Below are 18,004 nucleotides of genomic sequence, written 5' to 3'. Positions count from 1 at the left end.
TTGGATGGATGGATGGATGGATGGATGGATGGATGGATGGATGGATGGATGGATGGATGGATGGATGGATGGATGGATGGATGGATGGACGGACCACCTTTTTGCATGAAACATTATTTTACAAGTCATATTTAAGTTTGCATTTAAGTGAGCCTTTCACTCTCATTGCATAACTTTTGTTTTTTGTTTTTGGTATATTTACTGTTTTCAAAGCTTTTTCTACTGCTGAAAGATAAACATTTTAATGAAATCAAATAAGCAATTTGTATTTGCCATGTTTTAATATTAACTTTTATATTAAAAAGAAGAGTAATATCTGCGGTAGAGAGCAATTTCTGTATACCATGGGATAGCTGACCTCCCTTGACAGCTCCAGCAGTGGTACAGGAAAACAGGAAACTAACTGACTGCTGCATTATTCACCTTCTTCCTTTCATCTTTTTTCCATCCCCCTCTGCACTCCTAAACAACCTCTCTCATTGAACCTCACCCTACCATGTTTTCATCCTCCACTTCTCTGTGTTATAGGGCCTGAATTTCACCTTCATCTGATTGCTCTTGTTCCTTCACCTTCATCTTCACCTACCTTTCTCTATATGACCGTGCCCTTTCTTTTTGTTCCGTCTGAAGCTGAGTTATGTAAGCGTGTGAGCAAGACTGAGGGCAAAGAAAACGTTTAAAACTGGAAAAGCTGCAAACAACCTCAGTAAGAGTCAAAGTTTACTAGTAAACCCAGTTGTTTTACCCTAATCTATTTATGCTTAATTTAAAGCAATTATAGTATTGTCATGTGAATGGGAGTGGTGGCACAGGGGTTAGAGAAGGTGGGCCTGTGATCGGAAGATTGCTGGTTCAACTTCTGGTACCGACAAGATCAAAATGTGGGTGGGATTGGTGAAGCATCCACACCTTTCTCCACCCTCATTTGCCCCACTCTGGGCCCTTGAGCAAGGCCCTTAATCACCCCATCTTCTCCCCCGGGCGCCCTAGATAGCAGCTCTCTGCTCCACACAGAGGGCTGTGGTAGCTCAGTGGTCTGTGGTTGCGTCAGGAAGGGCATCCGGCGTAAAAACAATTGCCAAGTCTTCATGAAACTCAGTTCACTATGGTGACCCCTGATGAAGGGAGCAGCCGATTGAAGAAAAAAAAGTGTTATCCTGTGAACATGAAATATCAACTCTGAAGCAATAACAAATGTGCTAAAAGAAAGTTTAATATTGAACAAAACTTTTTTTTTTTTTTTTTTGCTATTGCAAATTTATATTATTCAGTCAGTCTTGAAGTGTTGATATACTGTACCCAGGGCTTAATTTGAGCCGGATCCTGCCGAAACAAAATCCGGGAATTCTCTTGTTTTGTCAGGGTGCCTTCCGGCAACTGTTTGCTTGGATCCGACAACTCCCAGGCTTACTAGTAATAATGTTATGAACAAATATGGCTGTCTTGTCGTTTGGGAAGCTATGCTTGAACGGTGTCGCTCCCCTCTGCTGCTGCAGCGATAAATAAATACTTTGTAGTTCCGACACCTCCTCAGTCCTCCGCTGCTGTTTTTATGACACTGGATGCTTGTCACTCACAGCACGCATGTAACAAAGAGTGAACTCAAAACAAGAGTGATAGCTACCCCCTCTTTTCCTCTTTCGCGTTGACAAAATTTTTTTGTTTTATTGAAGAGTTTGTCAAAAAACAATTTAGAAGTTTTTTTTTTTTTGTAAGTACAGAAATTCATTCAACCTTTATTTATACAGGTTAATCCCATTGAGCCTACATACAGTAATGTTTAATACATGTTAGGACACTATTCTTTGCTAACAAAATATATTTTATGTCATTAAACAACTTCTCAGGTTCTTCTCTTGTGAGCATGCACGTCGCCCCGGACCCCCCACCTGCTATTTGCGGTCAGGCATCGATCGGTTTACAAATTAAGCCCTGACTGTGCTGTAGTTCTGTACTACAAAGCATGGAAGGTTTTATTTTTGTTCAATAAGTTGTGTACAATCTGATATTGTTTAAAAAACTACAAAGAACAGCAGCTCAAGTTTAAGTTCACAATGATGAACTGCAGCTACATCTTTTCAGATGTCTTGTAAAGACTCCCCTCGCTTAAAAGGTCACACAACCTGGCCAACATGTAATTGTTTATTGGCCTTTAATTTCTTCCTCCAGGATTTGATATTCTTTTAATACCTGGCTTCTCTATAATGATCCTTCAGAGAGACAACAAAGAGGAGAGAAAAGACAGACAGGCAGTTGAACGAGCGAGAGAGAAAAAGACAGACTGAGATTGATAAACAGATTAGAAATAAGATTCATGTCACAGAAGGAAGTTAGACAAGGAGAGAAATGAAGAAAAACAAGACTATATACAGATCCATATCAGATACTCAGAGGCTTGTTTTTCAGTATAACATCAAAGCTGTTACGCTCCTTCTTTCATAGGTCAGACTGTACTTTTTTCAAGCCTCTATCCCTCTTTTCCATTTTCTTTGAACAAGTCAAATATATCAATTGACATTTAAGAGAACGAGTTGAAAACAGGGATTTACGACAACCAAATAGCAAGTGCAATGTTTTATTAACTGTGGTATGATGAAACACGAGCATCATACTGAAAAACTAACTCTGCTGTTTAAATGTTTGTTGTAAGAACTTGTACCCTATTCATTCAAATTACATAAATCAAATTCTAATGATATAGTTTTAAATGTGGATTCTTGTGTTTGTGAGCAATTAGTCATTTTTCCAGTTCAGCCTCTTTGTTTTGCTTTTGCTTCAAGTATTAGTATCAGTACGATGATAAATAGTTTATTTTATGTCCACAGAGATAAAAGCTGCATTTTGAATTTGAGTAATGATTTTTTTTTTGTATGTGCCATGATTGATGTAGGTTGTATTATTTAGGATAAAAGCTTTTCTTTTTTAAGATGTGAACTTCTGCATTCTTTCAAGTACCATCAGCTTGATTTGGTGTTTTACTGAACAGCACATGCACAGTTAGAAGAGGTGGAATCATATGAACTTCCATTTTAGACATCTGTGTTTTGCATATATACATCTGTGGGTTTTCATGTATATGCATGTTCCTACATTCCTTGTACAAAATGTCCAAGTGAGTGTGAAGCAGAACATATACATATGTTCTTGAATGTACAGTGTGTGTGTGATACAGTATGTATATCTGTGTTTAAAACAGAAAAAAGATAGAAAGTACAGTCCTGCATGTTTGTACAAATCAATACAAGTTCTCATTACTTCATGCGCACACATTTGTTTATGTGTGGGTTTGGAGAGCAGAGCTCTCCCACACTGACCTTTGCCAAGAAGAATATGTGTTCCTGAATTATTACTGTGTTTGGCAATCTGTTCATACCACAGATCTGCTCACATGCACTAATATCTGATGAAATCTATTTAAGCAGATTGTGCTCTAAATGAACATAATTAATAGGTTGTTAACACAATGGGAAAATAATGAGACTCAGTTGAATGCTGATCTGTTAAAGTGCACATATTTTCAGTCTTATTTTTTTAAATACCTATGGATTACATGCCTATCTGTAGATCGCTTCAGGTTGACATAGCGTATAGCTTATTGTTTTGCTAGACCAGCTTGCAGCTTTACAGTTTTACAGACAGCACATTTCAAACTAAAGCTCTAAAACCCAGCTTTACTCTCACTACCAGCTAGACAGACAGAGTCAACATTTCATTTTGGAGTTGGTGGAAACTAAAAGCTAGTGAGAACACATACTAAAAATCTAATCACATCTATTTAGTTTCCAGAAACACAACTTAAAATGATGTGTATGTCCGTTTAAAGTTTAGAAGACAGCTTTTTATTATAAGTCATCCCATATTTCTTCAGTGGTGATTATGTTTAAGCTTGCATTTGCTAACCCTAATGAGACAAATTAGTAATTACAACAAACTTTTTATGTGCATACTGTAACATGTATGTCTCATTTGTAACAACTCAATTAGGTGCCAGATGCCATTCAGAAGTGCCAGCGTGCAGGGATCACTGTGCGCATGGTGACTGGAGACAACATAAACACAGCCAGGGCTATAGCCATCAAATGTGGTATCATCCATCCAGGAGAGGATTTTCTCTGCATTGATGGCAAAGAGTTCAACAGGAGGATCCGCAATGAGAAAGGAGAGGTACTGGGATTTTTTTTTGATTGAAAGACGGGCAAATAATATAAAAGCTCAATTAAAATAAATAAATAAATCAGCTATCACCTGGCTCTTTATTTCCAACTGTTTGTTTGTTTTTATGTACGTGTGCATGTCTAGGTGGAACAGGAACGAATTGACAAAGTATGGCCTAAACTCCGTGTCCTGGCCAGATCCTCCCCCACTGACAAACATACACTTGTCAAAGGTGAATGGACACCAGATTTTTATTTGACTGATTATAATTTAAATGCATTTATTATATATATATATATATATATATAACCTTTATGTTGTCCTGTGTGACTTTGTCAGGCATTATTGATAGCACAATGACAGATCAGAGACAGGTTGTGGCTGTGACGGGGGATGGGACCAATGATGGACCTGCTTTAAAGAAAGCAGACGTTGGATTTGCCATGGTAAGAAAAACAGCTTTTATATAATTTCTTTTTCTTTTTCTTGTTTGAATCATATGCATCCATATAAAAATGATCTCAGTGAACATCTATGAGATGCCTTTTCAAGCTCTGCAATATTAAGGCTTTCTTCTCATGAACTCTTCTTGTTTGTTCAGTGTGGGAGCGCTCCCTGGTGGTTTGGTAGTTTCACACAACTTCTTACTACTGGGAAAAGCTTACCAGGCTTCTAAGGCCACAGTCATTTTAAATCCACTTAAAATGTACATTTTGAAATTCCTTATTCAAAATAATAATTTTATTATTGTTTCCTTCCGTCAGTTATCATTTTTCAATATTTAATGTATGTTTGATTTATCAATAAATGTTTCACCAGTTTCCCATCCTTCTGCATTGTGACCTCTGCATTTAAACAAGCTTTCTTTTGACACATTCCTTCATTCCCTTACCTACTGGCAACCGCAGAGATGTCCCTTGACTAAGATTAGCCAGGAGATAAATTTAAACTTCACCCTTCAATCTCTGAATAGTTTTAAATAGCATTTAAAGATGCCAAACTCTCCCACACCAGTCACCTTGTCTTTATTACAGTTTTTGTTTTTTTTAGTATGCTGCCTACGTTTTCTGTATTCTGTAAATTGTATTTCACATTTTTGACAGGCTTTGACATGCTGTGTTTAAAGGATTTGGAAATTTAAGAAAAGTAAAGAAAAATAATTTTCTTTCCTATTGCAGCTTATTATTTATTACTCTTTCAGGGTATAGCTGGTACGGATGTGGCCAAGGAGGCTTCAGATATCATCCTCACTGATGATAATTTCAGCAGCATTGTGAAAGCAGTTATGTGGGGCCGAAATGTCTACGACAGCATTTCCAAGTTTCTTCAGTTCCAGCTTACTGTCAACGTTGTGGCTGTTATTGTAGCCTTTACTGGTGCTTGCATCACACAGGTAAGAAGTTGGTGTCCATGTGCAAGCAACAGTTGTACTTATATAAACCTTTACCAACTGTTAATGGCATCCTTCATGATGGCTTAGAACTGCAGTTTGTCACATCAGATCAAAATAAATTAAATAATTATTTATTTCTGAAGCTAATACAGTTATGAATGCAGGTTTAATATAGAAAATGTTAAGTTTTGTTGGAAGAGTTTGTTTTGAGCAAGAGTTGTTTTATTTCCACAGGATTCTCCGCTCAAAGCAGTGCAGATGTTGTGGGTGAACCTAATCATGGATACTTTTGCGTCTCTGGCCCTGGCGACAGAACCTCCTACGGAGTCTCTGCTGAAGAGGAAGCCGTATGGCCGCAATAAGCCTCTCATTTCCAGCACTATGACCAAGAACATCTTAGGACATGCAGTTTATCAGCTCGTCCTCATCTTCACACTGCTTTTTGTCGGTATGTACAATTTATTTTTGCAGTTTGATTTCAACATGACACAAAACAGGCTGAAATCAAACGACATCACATACTTTGTTCCTCTAGGAGAGAAGATATTTGATATTGACAGTGGCCGTGATGCTCCTCTTCACTCTCCACCTTCCGAGCATTATACAATCATCTTCAACACGTTTGTGATGATGCAGCTTTTTAATGAAATCAATGCTCGCAAAATACACGGAGAGAGAAACGTGTTTGATGGTATCTTCAAGAACCCAATCTTCTGCTCCATTGTTTTTGGCACATTTGCAGTACAGGTAAAAGACAAAAAAAAAAAAAACATTTTCCCATAATTATTACTTTGGTACTTAAAAGAATACTTAGCTTTGGTTAGTTATAAGACATTTATTGTATTCCTGTACTTAATCAATAGTATTGTGTTTTAAAGTAACTATCCATCCATTTTCTTCCGCTTATCCGGGGTCGGGTCGCGGGGGTAGCAGCCTAAGTAGGGAGGCCCAGACTTCCCTCTCCCCAGCCACTTGGGCCAGCTCTTCCGGGGGAATCCCGAGGCGTTCCCAGGCCAGCCGAGAAATATAGTCCCTCCAGCGTGTCCTGGGTCTTCCTCTGGGCCTCCTTCCGGTGGGACATGTCTGGAACACCTCACCAGGGAGGCGTCCAGAAGGCATCCTAAACAGATGCCCAAGCCACCTCAACTGGCTCTTCTCGACGTGGAGAAGCAGCGGCTCTACTCTGAGTCCCTCCCTGATGATCGAGCTTCTCACTCTATCTCTAAGGGAGAGCCCAGACACCCTGCGGAGAAAACTAATTTCGGCCGCTTGTATCCGAGATCTCATTCTTTTGGTCACAACCCAAAGCTCGTGACCATAGATGAGGGTAGGAACGTAGATCGATCGGTAAATTGAGATCTTCGCCTTTTGACTCAGCTCTCTCTTCACCACGACAGACCTGTACAGTGCCTGCTTCACTGCAGACGCTGCACCTATCTGCCTAGCGATCTCACGCTCCATTTTTCCCTCATTCATGAACAAGACAACTCCTCCACTTGGGGTAGGACCTCCTCCCTGACCCGGAGAGGGCACTCTACCCTTTTCCGGCTCAAGACCATGGCCTCGGATTTGGAGGAACTGATCTTCATCCCGGCTGCGTCGCATTCGGCTGCGAACCGCTCCAGCAAAAACTGTAGATCACGATCTGATGAAGCCAATAAGACCACATCATCTGCAAAAAGCAGAGACGCAATCCCAAGGCCACCAAAACGGATCCCCTCAACACCTTGGCTGCGCCTAGATATTCTGTCCATAAAAGTTATGAACAGAATCGGGGACAAAGGGCAACCTTGGCGGAGTCCAACTCTCACCGGGAACAAGCCCGACTTACTGCCGGCGATGCGGACCAGGCTCTGACACCGGTCATAGAGGGACCTAACAGCCCGTATCAAAGGTCCCGGTACTCCAATACTCCCAGAGTACCCCCCTCAGGGTTCCCCGAGGGACTCGGTCGAACGCCTTCTCCAAGTTCACAAAGCACATGTAGACCTGTTGGGCAAACTCCCACGCACCCTCCAGGACCCTGCTGAGAGTGTAGAGCTGGTCCAGTGTTCCCCGGCCAGGACGAAAACCGCACTGCTCCTCCTGAATCTGAGGTTCGACTATCTGACGGACCCTCCTCTCCAGAACCCCCAAATAGACCTTACCAGGGAGGCTTAAGAGTGTGATTCCCCTGTAGTTGGAACACGCTCTACGGTCCCCCTTTTTGAATAGGGGGACCACCACCCTGGTCTGCCAATCCAGGGGAACTTCTCCCGATGTCCCCGCAATATTGCAGAGTCGCGTAAGCCAACACAACCCTACAACATCCAAAGCCTTAAGGAACTCCAGACGAATCTCATCCACCCCTGGGGCCCTGCCACCGAGGAGCTTTTTAACCACCTCGGTGACCTCAGCACCAGAGATTGGAGGGCCCGACCCAGAGTCCCCAGGCTCCGCTTCCTCAGTGGAAGACGTGCCGGTGGGATTGAGGAGGTCTTCAAAGTATTCCACCCACCAACCCACAACATCCCGAGTTGAGGTCAGCAGCACACCACTCCCACTATAAACAGTGTTGGTGGCGTACCGCTTTCCCCACCTGAGACGCCGGATGGTGGACCAGAATCGCCTAAAAGCCGTGCAGATGTCATTCTCCATGGCCTCTCCGAACTCCTCCCATGCCCGAGTTTTTGCCTCAGCGACCACCCGAGCCGCATGTCGCTTGGACTGCCGGTACCCATCAGCTGCTTCCGGGGTCCCACAGGCCAAAAAGGCCCGATAGGACTCCTTCTTCAGCCTGACAGCATCCCTCACCGACAGTGTCCACCATCGGGTTCGAGGGTTGCTGCCGCGACAGGCACCGAGAACCTTGCGGCCGCAGCTCTGGTAAGCCGCCTTGACAATAGAGGCACGAAACATGGTCCACTCAGACTCAATGTCCCCCACCTCCCTCAGAACATGTTCGAAGTTCTCCCAGAGGTGACACCATTGAGGTGACATTCCACGTCCCAATAGCCGGCTTCTGTAGCCGAGGATCAGACCGCCAGGGTCCCCGCCCTCGGCCACCACCCATCCCACATTGCACCGACCCCTTTGGCCCCTCCCTCAGTTGGTGAGCCCATGGGAAGGGGGACCCACGTCTCCTCTAAAGTAACTAGAACAAAGTAATTTTCTTTTTTTTTTCTGTATTGTTTGTGTAGATTGTGATTGTACAGTTAGGAGGGAAGCCCTTCAGCTGTCAGCCTCTGAACCTGGAAAAGTGGATGTGGTGCGTTTTTCTCGGAATGGGAGAGCTTGTCTGGGGACAGGTAACTTCCATGTTTCTCTGTCTCTACATCCATTTTCCCGGTCTTGCTTGTTTTCTTGCTTCCATTCTAGTCTCTACATTATTCTTGAGAAGAACTCTTCTTTTTTGTTAGGCGATAGCTTCCATACCAAACAGCAAGCTGCGCTTCCTGCGTCGGGCTGGCCAGTTAACTCAGAAAGATGAGTTACCGGAGGAGGATGTAAATGAGGAAAACGAGGAGATTGACTATGCAGAGAGGGAGCTGAGGAGAGGACAAATCCTGTGGTTTAGAGGGCTAAACCGCATTCAGACTCAGGTGAGAATTTAAATACCTCAAATGATTTTGTGAACTTAATTTTATCTAGAAGAAAGAATGCCTGCATTTCTTAAAACTTGATTTGAGCATGTATTTTCTAAAATATATGTTGCTTTTTATTATTATTATTATTATTATTATTATTATTATTATTATTTACAAATAAATCAAAAAAGTTATTTATCTCCCATAAATAAACACATAAAGGTTAACATTTCACTTGTGATCCATTCTTTAATAATGATTTTTTTTCTTCTGTTTTTGTCATATAAACATTATTTAGTATCAGTTTAACTGTGATATTATTTTAAAAGGATCTAACAAGGTTGAGTCGGATCCTCTGGATGGGTTCTTCTTTGTTGAAACGTTTCATCTTTTCTTCAGTCTGAGGAACTGCAACAAACTCAGTCTTAGAAATAGCACCTTCTCATAGTGGATCAACCAGTTTGCTGCTGACAGACAAACTAGCTGTTCACATGATCAAGGAGGACCATCAGCCTAACAATTGATTGTTAGCACCCTGATGGCTGTTTGCTGTTCACAAAGGACTGAGTGATATTTGCATTAACAGCATTATAAGGTGACAAGTGGACATGGAGGCCTCTGCCCCTGTTTAACAGTGAACGAGTTCTCCACAAAGATGGCTTCCTTCACTCTTCTCTCAAACCATGAATGACAACCTCAGCTGGAGCAACAACACCACCAGCCTGATCAAGAAAGCTCATCAGAGACTCTACTTCCTCAGACGGCTGAGGCGAGCTGGTCTGGGAAGCTCAGTCCTCACCTCCTTCTACAGGTGTGCAGTGGAGAGCATCCTGTGCTCGAGCATCAATGTGTGGCATGGAGGCTGCACAACTGCAGAAAGAAAAGCTTTGCAGAGAGTGGTGAAGGCTGCACAGAAATCTGTTGGAATCAGCCTCCCCACCATCACAGACATCTACACCTCCAGATGCAGGAAGAGGGCCACCTGCATCATGAAGGACCCCACCCACCCAGCACACACACTTTTTGCCCCACTCCCCTCAGGAAGGAGGTTAAGGAGCATTAAGTGTAGAACCACTAGACTGAGGAACAGCTTCTACCCTGAGGCTGTTAGACTCATGAATCTCTAACCAGAATAATCACAGTGAAAAATCACATCATGCTGCTGATCTGTTTCATGTTGCTGCTGATCTGTTTCAATGTTGATGTGTTCATGCGTGCACATCTGCTCACAGACTCATGTTCATGTTTGTGCTGATGTTCAATGTTTTATGTTATGAGTGCTTAGTGTATATTTAGTTGATGTTTTTCTTAGTTCATATCTTAGATGTTATTACTGTTTTTCTTAGACATTTTATTGTTGGATGTAACTGGGACCCTGTGTACATAATTTCGCTCCACCACATGTACCACATGAGGTGTGAATGACAATAAAGAAACTCTGACTCTGACTCTGACTCTGATCATTCCTCTCTGTGAAGGATGTGAACATCTTCATCCCTCAACGAGAGACCGCTGGCCTACAGATGAGTGTAGACCGCAGAGTCCTGGCCTGATGTTGTTGATCTTCTGTGCTGGGCCATCCTTTTGGCCAGTGGCTGTTTAGTTTCCCCGATGTAAGACTGATCACAGCCCTCCTGACACTGAACAGCATACACAATATTACTCTGGTTGTGCTGGGGGACTGGATCTTTGGGATGAACCAGTCTTTGTCGTAATGTATTTTGGGGTTTAAAAGCCACTGGGACGTCATGTTTAGAAAATAAGCGTCTCAGTTTCTCTATAACTCTCGCAACATAGAGAATGACCACTGGTCTGGGTCTGGGTTCCTCCTTTTCACCTGATGGCTGGAGTCCTGCTTGGGTTTCTTCTCTGCTTTCAGGAAGGCCCAGTTAGGATATCCACATTGCTGCAGGGCCTGTATTGTTTGGGATTTCTCCTTTTCCCTGGCTCTCGATTTTGTGGGAGTCCTAAATTTTTGTAGAGTCCTGATGACTCCTAACTTGCTCTCCAGCAGGGGATGGAAATCAAACCACAAATACTGGTCTGTGTGGGTGGGTATGCGGTACACATCAGTGTTCAAATGTCATCCATCAGAAACTGACCTCACTGTCCAAGAAAGCCAATCTGCCATTTTTTACATCTTCTTGTGTGAACTTGATGTATTTATCCACAGAGTTGATGTGGTCAGTAAAATGTTGGACTTCCTGAGATTTAATTTTAACCCAGGTGTCATCAACATACCTGAACCAATGACTCAGTGGTGTCCCTGAAAAGGACACCAAGGCTCTCTTTTCTACCTCCTCCATGTCCAGGTTGGCAACAATAGGAGAAACTGGGGGGACCCCATACTAGCACACCCATGTTTCTGTCTATAATATTTCCCCCTATATGTGAAGTAGGTTGGTTTAAGAGAGGAGTAAAGGAAGCCATCTTTTGGAAGAGAACCTGCTCGTTGTTAAACTGGTCCAATTGTCTCTCTCTAATAATACTACTATTGCAAGTATCACTCATCCCTCTGTGAATAGCAAGCGGGCATCAGAGCTCAAACTATTGATCGTTAGGCTGATAGTCCTCCATTTTCATGTTATCAACTAGTTTTGTCTGTTACCAAAAAACTTGTTGATCCACTATGAGAAGGTTTTGCTTAAGACTGTTTGTTGCAGCTCCTCAGACTGATTTTGGACAAAAGATTAAACATTTCAACAAAGAACCTGTCCAGAGGACCAGACTCATCCTTAGTAGATTTGTCTACCTGGATTATTGAGCATGCATCAGGACATTTTTAAAAGAATATTCTCAAATGAAATGCTAGAGATTATGACATTCTATGTTCATCTCAGTCACAGGCCTAAAGTCATTTTATCTTAAGATGACTTATTTAGGAACATGAAGACGCAGATTTTCCTTGGTGGACGGCAGCAATCACCTTTGTGGACTGTTGGACAATAAAACTTCAACTTTTAATACAACAGGAAACAGTTCCTGTTCTGTTGTCACTGTGATCACCTCTGCAGACCGATATCACTGTGATTCTCAGGACACATTTTTGTTTTTGTGTTGAACCTGGTTTCATCTTAATGTTTTTTTCTGAAATTGTCCCATGACATGGTACAATTATAAATAGCAGCCAAACTTGACAATAAAAAATAAAGTAGAATCTAATCTGGGTTTGCAAGGGAAGGTTTTTCAGCTAATAATTGGCAACATTTTTGATTTTATCTCTGCCACTGCTTTGAATGTCTTAGTCAGTAATGTCATTAGTATTACCACTTTTGTATTAGTATTAGTATTACAGCATAAGTTTTGCCACCATTTAACAGGAAAGACTACATATTTATGTATAGTTTACACTGACTATGAAATAAAACAAGAAACACACAATTTGTATTAAACACTATTTTTCTCTTTACAATATGCAGCAAAAGATTTGGAAGTTGTTATGAGTGTAATTAGAAATCTCCATAGATGGCAGGAAGCTAATCAATTGCAATGTGATCATTTTATTTGTTGTTGCCGTGTTGTCCAGGTGTGACACCTGGTTCAGAGGAACCACATTGCTTCTGTGTCAGACAAAATACAGACATCACATGAACTCAACATAAGCTTGTTATTGATTAGATGTTTCTTTTTGTGTGAGACGTTTTGTTTATGTGGGGGTACCATTCCCTGACCTTTACCCCCATCCCCATGTGTCATGACTGCAACACCCAGCCTGTCAATCTATGTTGCCATTTGGTTCATGTCACTCTGAGCAGCCATTTGTCCTCTCCTGTCCCGCTCTCCCCCCACAGATTGATGTAGTCAACACCTTCAAGAGTGGCACCTCATTTCAGGGGGCAGGGGCTCTGAGACGCCAGTCATCCACCACCAGCCAGACCCAGGATGTAACCAATGTTTCTAGTCCTAGTCACGTGTCCTTGTCCAATGCCCTTTCCTCTCCTACAAGCACTACTGCTACTACTGCTCCTTCCACTACTGGCCGTGAGTCAGAACTCTGTCAGTCTGCTTGTCTGCTTTCTTTACTTCAGGGGTGCCATCCAGTCCTGAGCAATCATTTCTAGATAAAAATCATCTTTAAATGAATTACCACAAGTTTCTTCATTCTAATGTTGGCATCTCTGAAGATTTATTTTATCTCTCGCTGCTTTTTCATTTTCTCTCTTCTACTGTCTTTTTTGATGTTCACTCTGGATTTCAAATTCATCTTGATATCTCCTCCCATGGTTGATTGTACTGTCTTCTCATTGGTCAATGTGTGTTTGTTTCCCCAGAGTGCTAGGAGCACAGGACTAAGAGTGATACCCACGGCGTGACATTTCAGGTTGTGAGTTTGTCTCCCTCTGCTCATCTCCCCTACATCATCCTATCTGTCAGTCCTGTCGTTTTTATTTCTTGACAAATGTTAATGTTCACTAATTCAATAAACTCACAAAGGGTCTGGGTGAACATACAAGTATAAGTAACACTGCTGACTTGGTTTATCTATGTTGTTTTTTAATGATGCAACGATGACACAAAACAAAACACATTCTGCTTTATATATTTCCATTAGTTTATCAAACTTCACGGAAGCTGCTCTGTGGTTTAAAATACTCTAAATTCAGTTTATTTATATAGCGTCAAGTCGCAACAGAAGTCATCTCAGGGCACTGAACAGTACATGCTCATGCAGACAGAAGTAAGTTATCAATAAAGCTTAAAACTGTTAGTTTTCCTCACACAACACTGCCTGAATTACTGTAGTAACAACTCTATTATGGTGAAAAACTAGCAGACCACCTGCCCCCTTGCATGCCAATGTTTTAAACATAAAGCATTTGTTAGCATTCAGCATCAGTGATGAGATGACTCTCAGCTACTACCTCATCAAGTATTAGATCATATCTGTAAAACTGTCAGAATCTTAGCAAATTTTGTTTGCCAAATTTGATTGGCTGTGGGGGCAATCTTAAATCATCCAAAAATGAATCAGTCGATAGACATCCATTAATACATTTATGTGAGATTCAATGAAACTGAATATGGATTCAAAGATCTCACACAGTGTAGATGGTGAAAGGATCCAAGTATTTGCAATAGTGCTGTTAGAAATGGTATTGTTGAACAGTTTACTCAGTTTGTTTTACCTTTATAAAGATTCAGCCCCTCTGGGATTCTTTTTGACTTGCCACTTATTGATTGATGGTTTTTGTGGGAGTGGTGGCGCAGAGGTTAGAGAAGGTGGGCCTGTGATCGAAAGATCTCTGGTTCAACTCCCAGTACTGACAACATCAAAATGTGGGTGTGATAGGTGAAGCACCCACTCCTGCCTCCACCCTCATTTGCCCCACTCTGGGCCCTTGAGCAAGGCCCTTAACCCCTACCATCTGCTCCTCTGGATGCCCTAGATAGCAGCTCTCTGCTCCACACAGAGCGCTGTGGTAGCTCGGTGGTCTGTGGTTGTGTCAGGAAGGACATCCAGAGTAAAAATAATTACCAAGTCTTTGTGCAACTTAGTTTGCTGTGATGACCCCTGAAGAAGGGAGCAGCCGAAAGAAGAAGAAGAAAAAAAGTTATTGATTCATGGTTTAATCAACGGGAAAAAAAACAAAAAAAAAACAGAAAATTGATACAGAAAATATTGTTTTCCAGAAGTGCTGATGAAATTCACAGTGAATTAGAAGAACACCCTAACATTATTCACTATTGTACTATATTATATTAAGAACATTTAGATGTTTAGATGCCTCACATCTGTTTGGGACTTATACTTGAGTGTTTACTTTGACATGCATGGAGTTGAAACAACCTTTAACAGTCAGAGCTCTGACAATAAAACGTCTTTTCATCATTCATCTCCTTTTGTTTTATGTTTGTTGGTCTTGTGCCAGTGTCCAGTTTGTTTCTGTGCATGTAGTTTGTTTTGACCTCATGTGTGTTCATTATGTTTTATCTGCTGTGTTTGCTTGTCGTCTCAAGGACACCTTTTTGTGTTTTCTCTTTTCTGTCACTCTTTCTTTGGAGCTGTGTTTTATTGGTGTGAGTTTTGTTTACACTGCGATGCCTGTGTTGAGCAAATCTCATGCAGACTTGACTCGCTCCATTTGGGACCATGCTTCTCCCACTTTGTGCTCCATTTGTGTGTTTGCGTGTTCTACTCAGAGTCTGTGTGGATATTGTCCCAGACAGTGCTCTGGTATCACCAGAAGTTTTGAAACCGCCTCATTGGATCTCTCAGATCTAACCTTCTTCTTTCTTACTGACCTCGTCCACCAGATTTCTTCAAAACTGCATGTGATATTGTCCTTTAATTTTCTGTAAGCATCTCATTTATTAATGTGGCTTGTTTCTAGGTATACAGCACATTGGACTAAAGCGTATACTTACAACGAGCGTTTGTGTTGCTTTGGTTTTTCCTGAAATGTATGATTTTCTTGTGTTCTTTATGATTACGTTCCTCACAGTTTTCCTTAGTGCACGCCAAAATTGAGTGACTTGTGAACTGTAGTCATCATGTGCAAGCAGAACACAGACTGCAGTTGCCTTTTCTCTCGTTTCTTCACTTTTCTCCACCTCCGTATCTTCAAATTAGAGGATTGTTTTCCTCTTCTTTGTCCCTTCCTTTTTCAACTTTCTTTTTTCTCTCATTCCAAGGTTCCCTACAACCAGTTCAACGAATATCTATTATAACCTCTCGTGATTTTTTTTCTTTCTTTATCTGTTTTTCACAACAGATCCGAGTTGTGAATGCATTCCGTAGTTCCCTTTATGAAGGCCTTGAAAAACAAGACTCCAGGACATCCATACACAACTTCATGACCCACCCAGAGTTTAGGATAGATGACTCCACACCCAGCATCCCGCTTATTGACGACATGGACGATGATTCTGCCCGGAAGAGGAGCAAGTACTCCAGTCAGCCCTCATCTCCCAACAAGAACAACAACGCCATCGACAGTGGCATCAACCTCACAATCGACATCAGTAAATCTGCTGCGTCCTCCAGCCCTGCCAGTCCTCTACACAGCTTGGAGACCAGCCTCTAACCCCAACGCTAAACTCAGCTCTAACCTCTGAAGTCATTCCCCTGCAGTCCGGGGACGCCTCTTGCGGCTTGTCCAAACCTGTAACTGCTACTGTACACCCTATCACCCAGTTCTCACCAGTCAACACTCTAAAGCACCATTCACCCCTGAGCCAGGTCAGCTCCTGTGGAACAATTCATTCATTCCATAAAACTTTCCTCTCCTTTAAAAAAAACGGAGCAATTCTTAATGATATGGCAAGATTAAAATAAAAAAGAGCTATCATACAATCTATAAAGCTCAATAAAGCCACACAACCTACACAGCCATCCTGCTTTTGTGGTTGCATGTGTACGGTGGCAGCCTTGATGGATTGTAAGACTCTACGCTTGTACTGGTTAGCATGTACTGTATGAGCGTGCAGCCGACTGCACATCTGGATGAACTGTGTCTGCAGTGACACCTGGAGGAGAACAATAAGGAGGGAGACCACCGAGGAGTGTAGACCGCAAAACAGACTTTCTGCTCTCCTGAAACTCCTTTTCTTCAGTAATAATATTGTTAATACAGATACTGTAATAGTTTAATTTAAATTGAAAACTGTTGTTATTATTCTAACTCTGGTTCTGATTATTATTGCTATTATTCCTATTGGTCCTGCATGAATGTACATTACCCAAGTTTATTTAAGAAAGTTTTATTTTATTTAAGTCATTTGGTTCTGACGGGCTGGGCCTCACAGCAGACTGCACATTTAAAAACAGCTTCTCTGAGCTCCTGGCCTGCAAAGTTCCCTCTTCTGTGTGGCATGAACATGTACTGGACTCTAAAGAATTATATCACCCATAAGCAGAAGCGTGTCTGGAGGTGGGAGGGCGAACTTGCACAGTAGTTTTGCACCTGTTGAAAAAGGGGAACGCAAAATAAAAATAGCGGGCGATAGCATTTATGGGATATATTCTATACATATAAATTCATAAAAATATATTTAGAGAGAGTTTATCTTTGTTGGCATGTTGCCTTGTTTCTGCTTTAATGGCTCAAGTTACTTTGAATTATTTATGTCTTAAACAGAATGTAATTGTTTACAACCTCGTAGAGATCAATTTCCTGGTTTTTAAAAGGAGGAGGAAAAAGTTGGAGCTCCAATTTGTGTTGACATCATTACAGAGAAAAAAATGAACGTGCTGGAAATTGCCTGCTATATTGTTAGACAATGTAGATATTTTTAGAGGATTAACAACAAAAAGAAACCAAAATACAAAGAGATGCATAGTACAGTACATGTGAAATCTTAGTATTACTCTAAATGATTGTTGGGATCAAATAAGAGCGGCTTGCCTTTCTTTATTTTCTTAATGAACGCCTCCTTTTTGTGACAGAGGAGGACATTTGATTCTTTTATCAATAGGTTTGTTTAAAACTGTTAAATTGTCTTTGCTTCAGCACTGACCTGGGGCCAGCGTTGAGTAAATGGTTGATATTTATTGATTGATTTACTGAAGGTCGAAGATTGATTGATTTACCTGTCCTGTAGGACAACCTGCCGAGGACTTAATGTTTAAAGATCTATGTGACCATTCAGAGGCTTAAAGTACCACAAGAAAAGCAGACATTTTTTGTTTCAAACTTGCAATATATATATATATATATATATTTTTTTTTTTCATTATTTTGGTTGGATTATTTATTTTTTTCATCTAGATACATGCAACCTCACTACGCTGTTGGCATTTTTAACATCTATCCAAAAAAACATTAAAAAAACCATAAAAAACACCAAAACAAATTACAACGAAAATGGAATGTTGATTGACTCTTCATATATATATATATATATATATATATATATATATATATATCTATATATATATATATATATATAT

At 41.2% G+C, this 18,004-nt stretch overlaps 1 protein-coding gene across 2 annotated transcripts in view; it reads left to right on the top strand.

Annotated features, from left to right (window-relative positions):
* Positions 1-17,767, top strand: part of atp2b2 (ATPase plasma membrane Ca2+ transporting 2) — a 78,403-nt gene extending 60,636 nt beyond the window's left edge. Inside the window, exons 14-23 of one of the 2 annotated variants that reach the window (XM_037678781.1) lie at positions 3,985-4,164; positions 4,300-4,387; positions 4,495-4,601; positions 5,357-5,548; positions 5,783-5,996; positions 6,084-6,295; positions 8,728-8,835; positions 8,947-9,129; positions 12,906-12,998; positions 15,828-17,767. In XM_037678781.1, coding sequence (XP_037534709.1) covers positions 3,985-4,164; positions 4,300-4,387; positions 4,495-4,601; positions 5,357-5,548; positions 5,783-5,996; positions 6,084-6,295; positions 8,728-8,835; positions 8,947-9,129; positions 12,906-12,998; positions 15,828-16,139 — 1,689 coding nt within the window. In that variant the 3' untranslated portion in view covers positions 16,140-17,767. The remainder of the gene's footprint in view (positions 1-3,984; positions 4,165-4,299; positions 4,388-4,494; positions 4,602-5,356; positions 5,549-5,782; positions 5,997-6,083; positions 6,296-8,727; positions 8,836-8,946; positions 9,130-12,905; positions 12,999-15,827) is intronic. The other variant, XM_037678780.1, reaches the window with a different exon arrangement.
* Positions 17,768-18,004: the final 237 nt, after the last annotated feature.

This window comes from Nematolebias whitei, chromosome 7 (genome assembly GCF_014905685.2).
Source record: "Nematolebias whitei isolate Nwh7 chromosome 7, NemWhi1, whole genome shotgun sequence".
Taxonomy (NCBI): Eukaryota; Metazoa; Chordata; class Actinopteri; order Cyprinodontiformes; family Rivulidae; genus Nematolebias; species Nematolebias whitei.
Note: the sequence above shows the minus strand (reverse complement) of the source record. Positions and strands in the feature narration are given on the sequence as shown.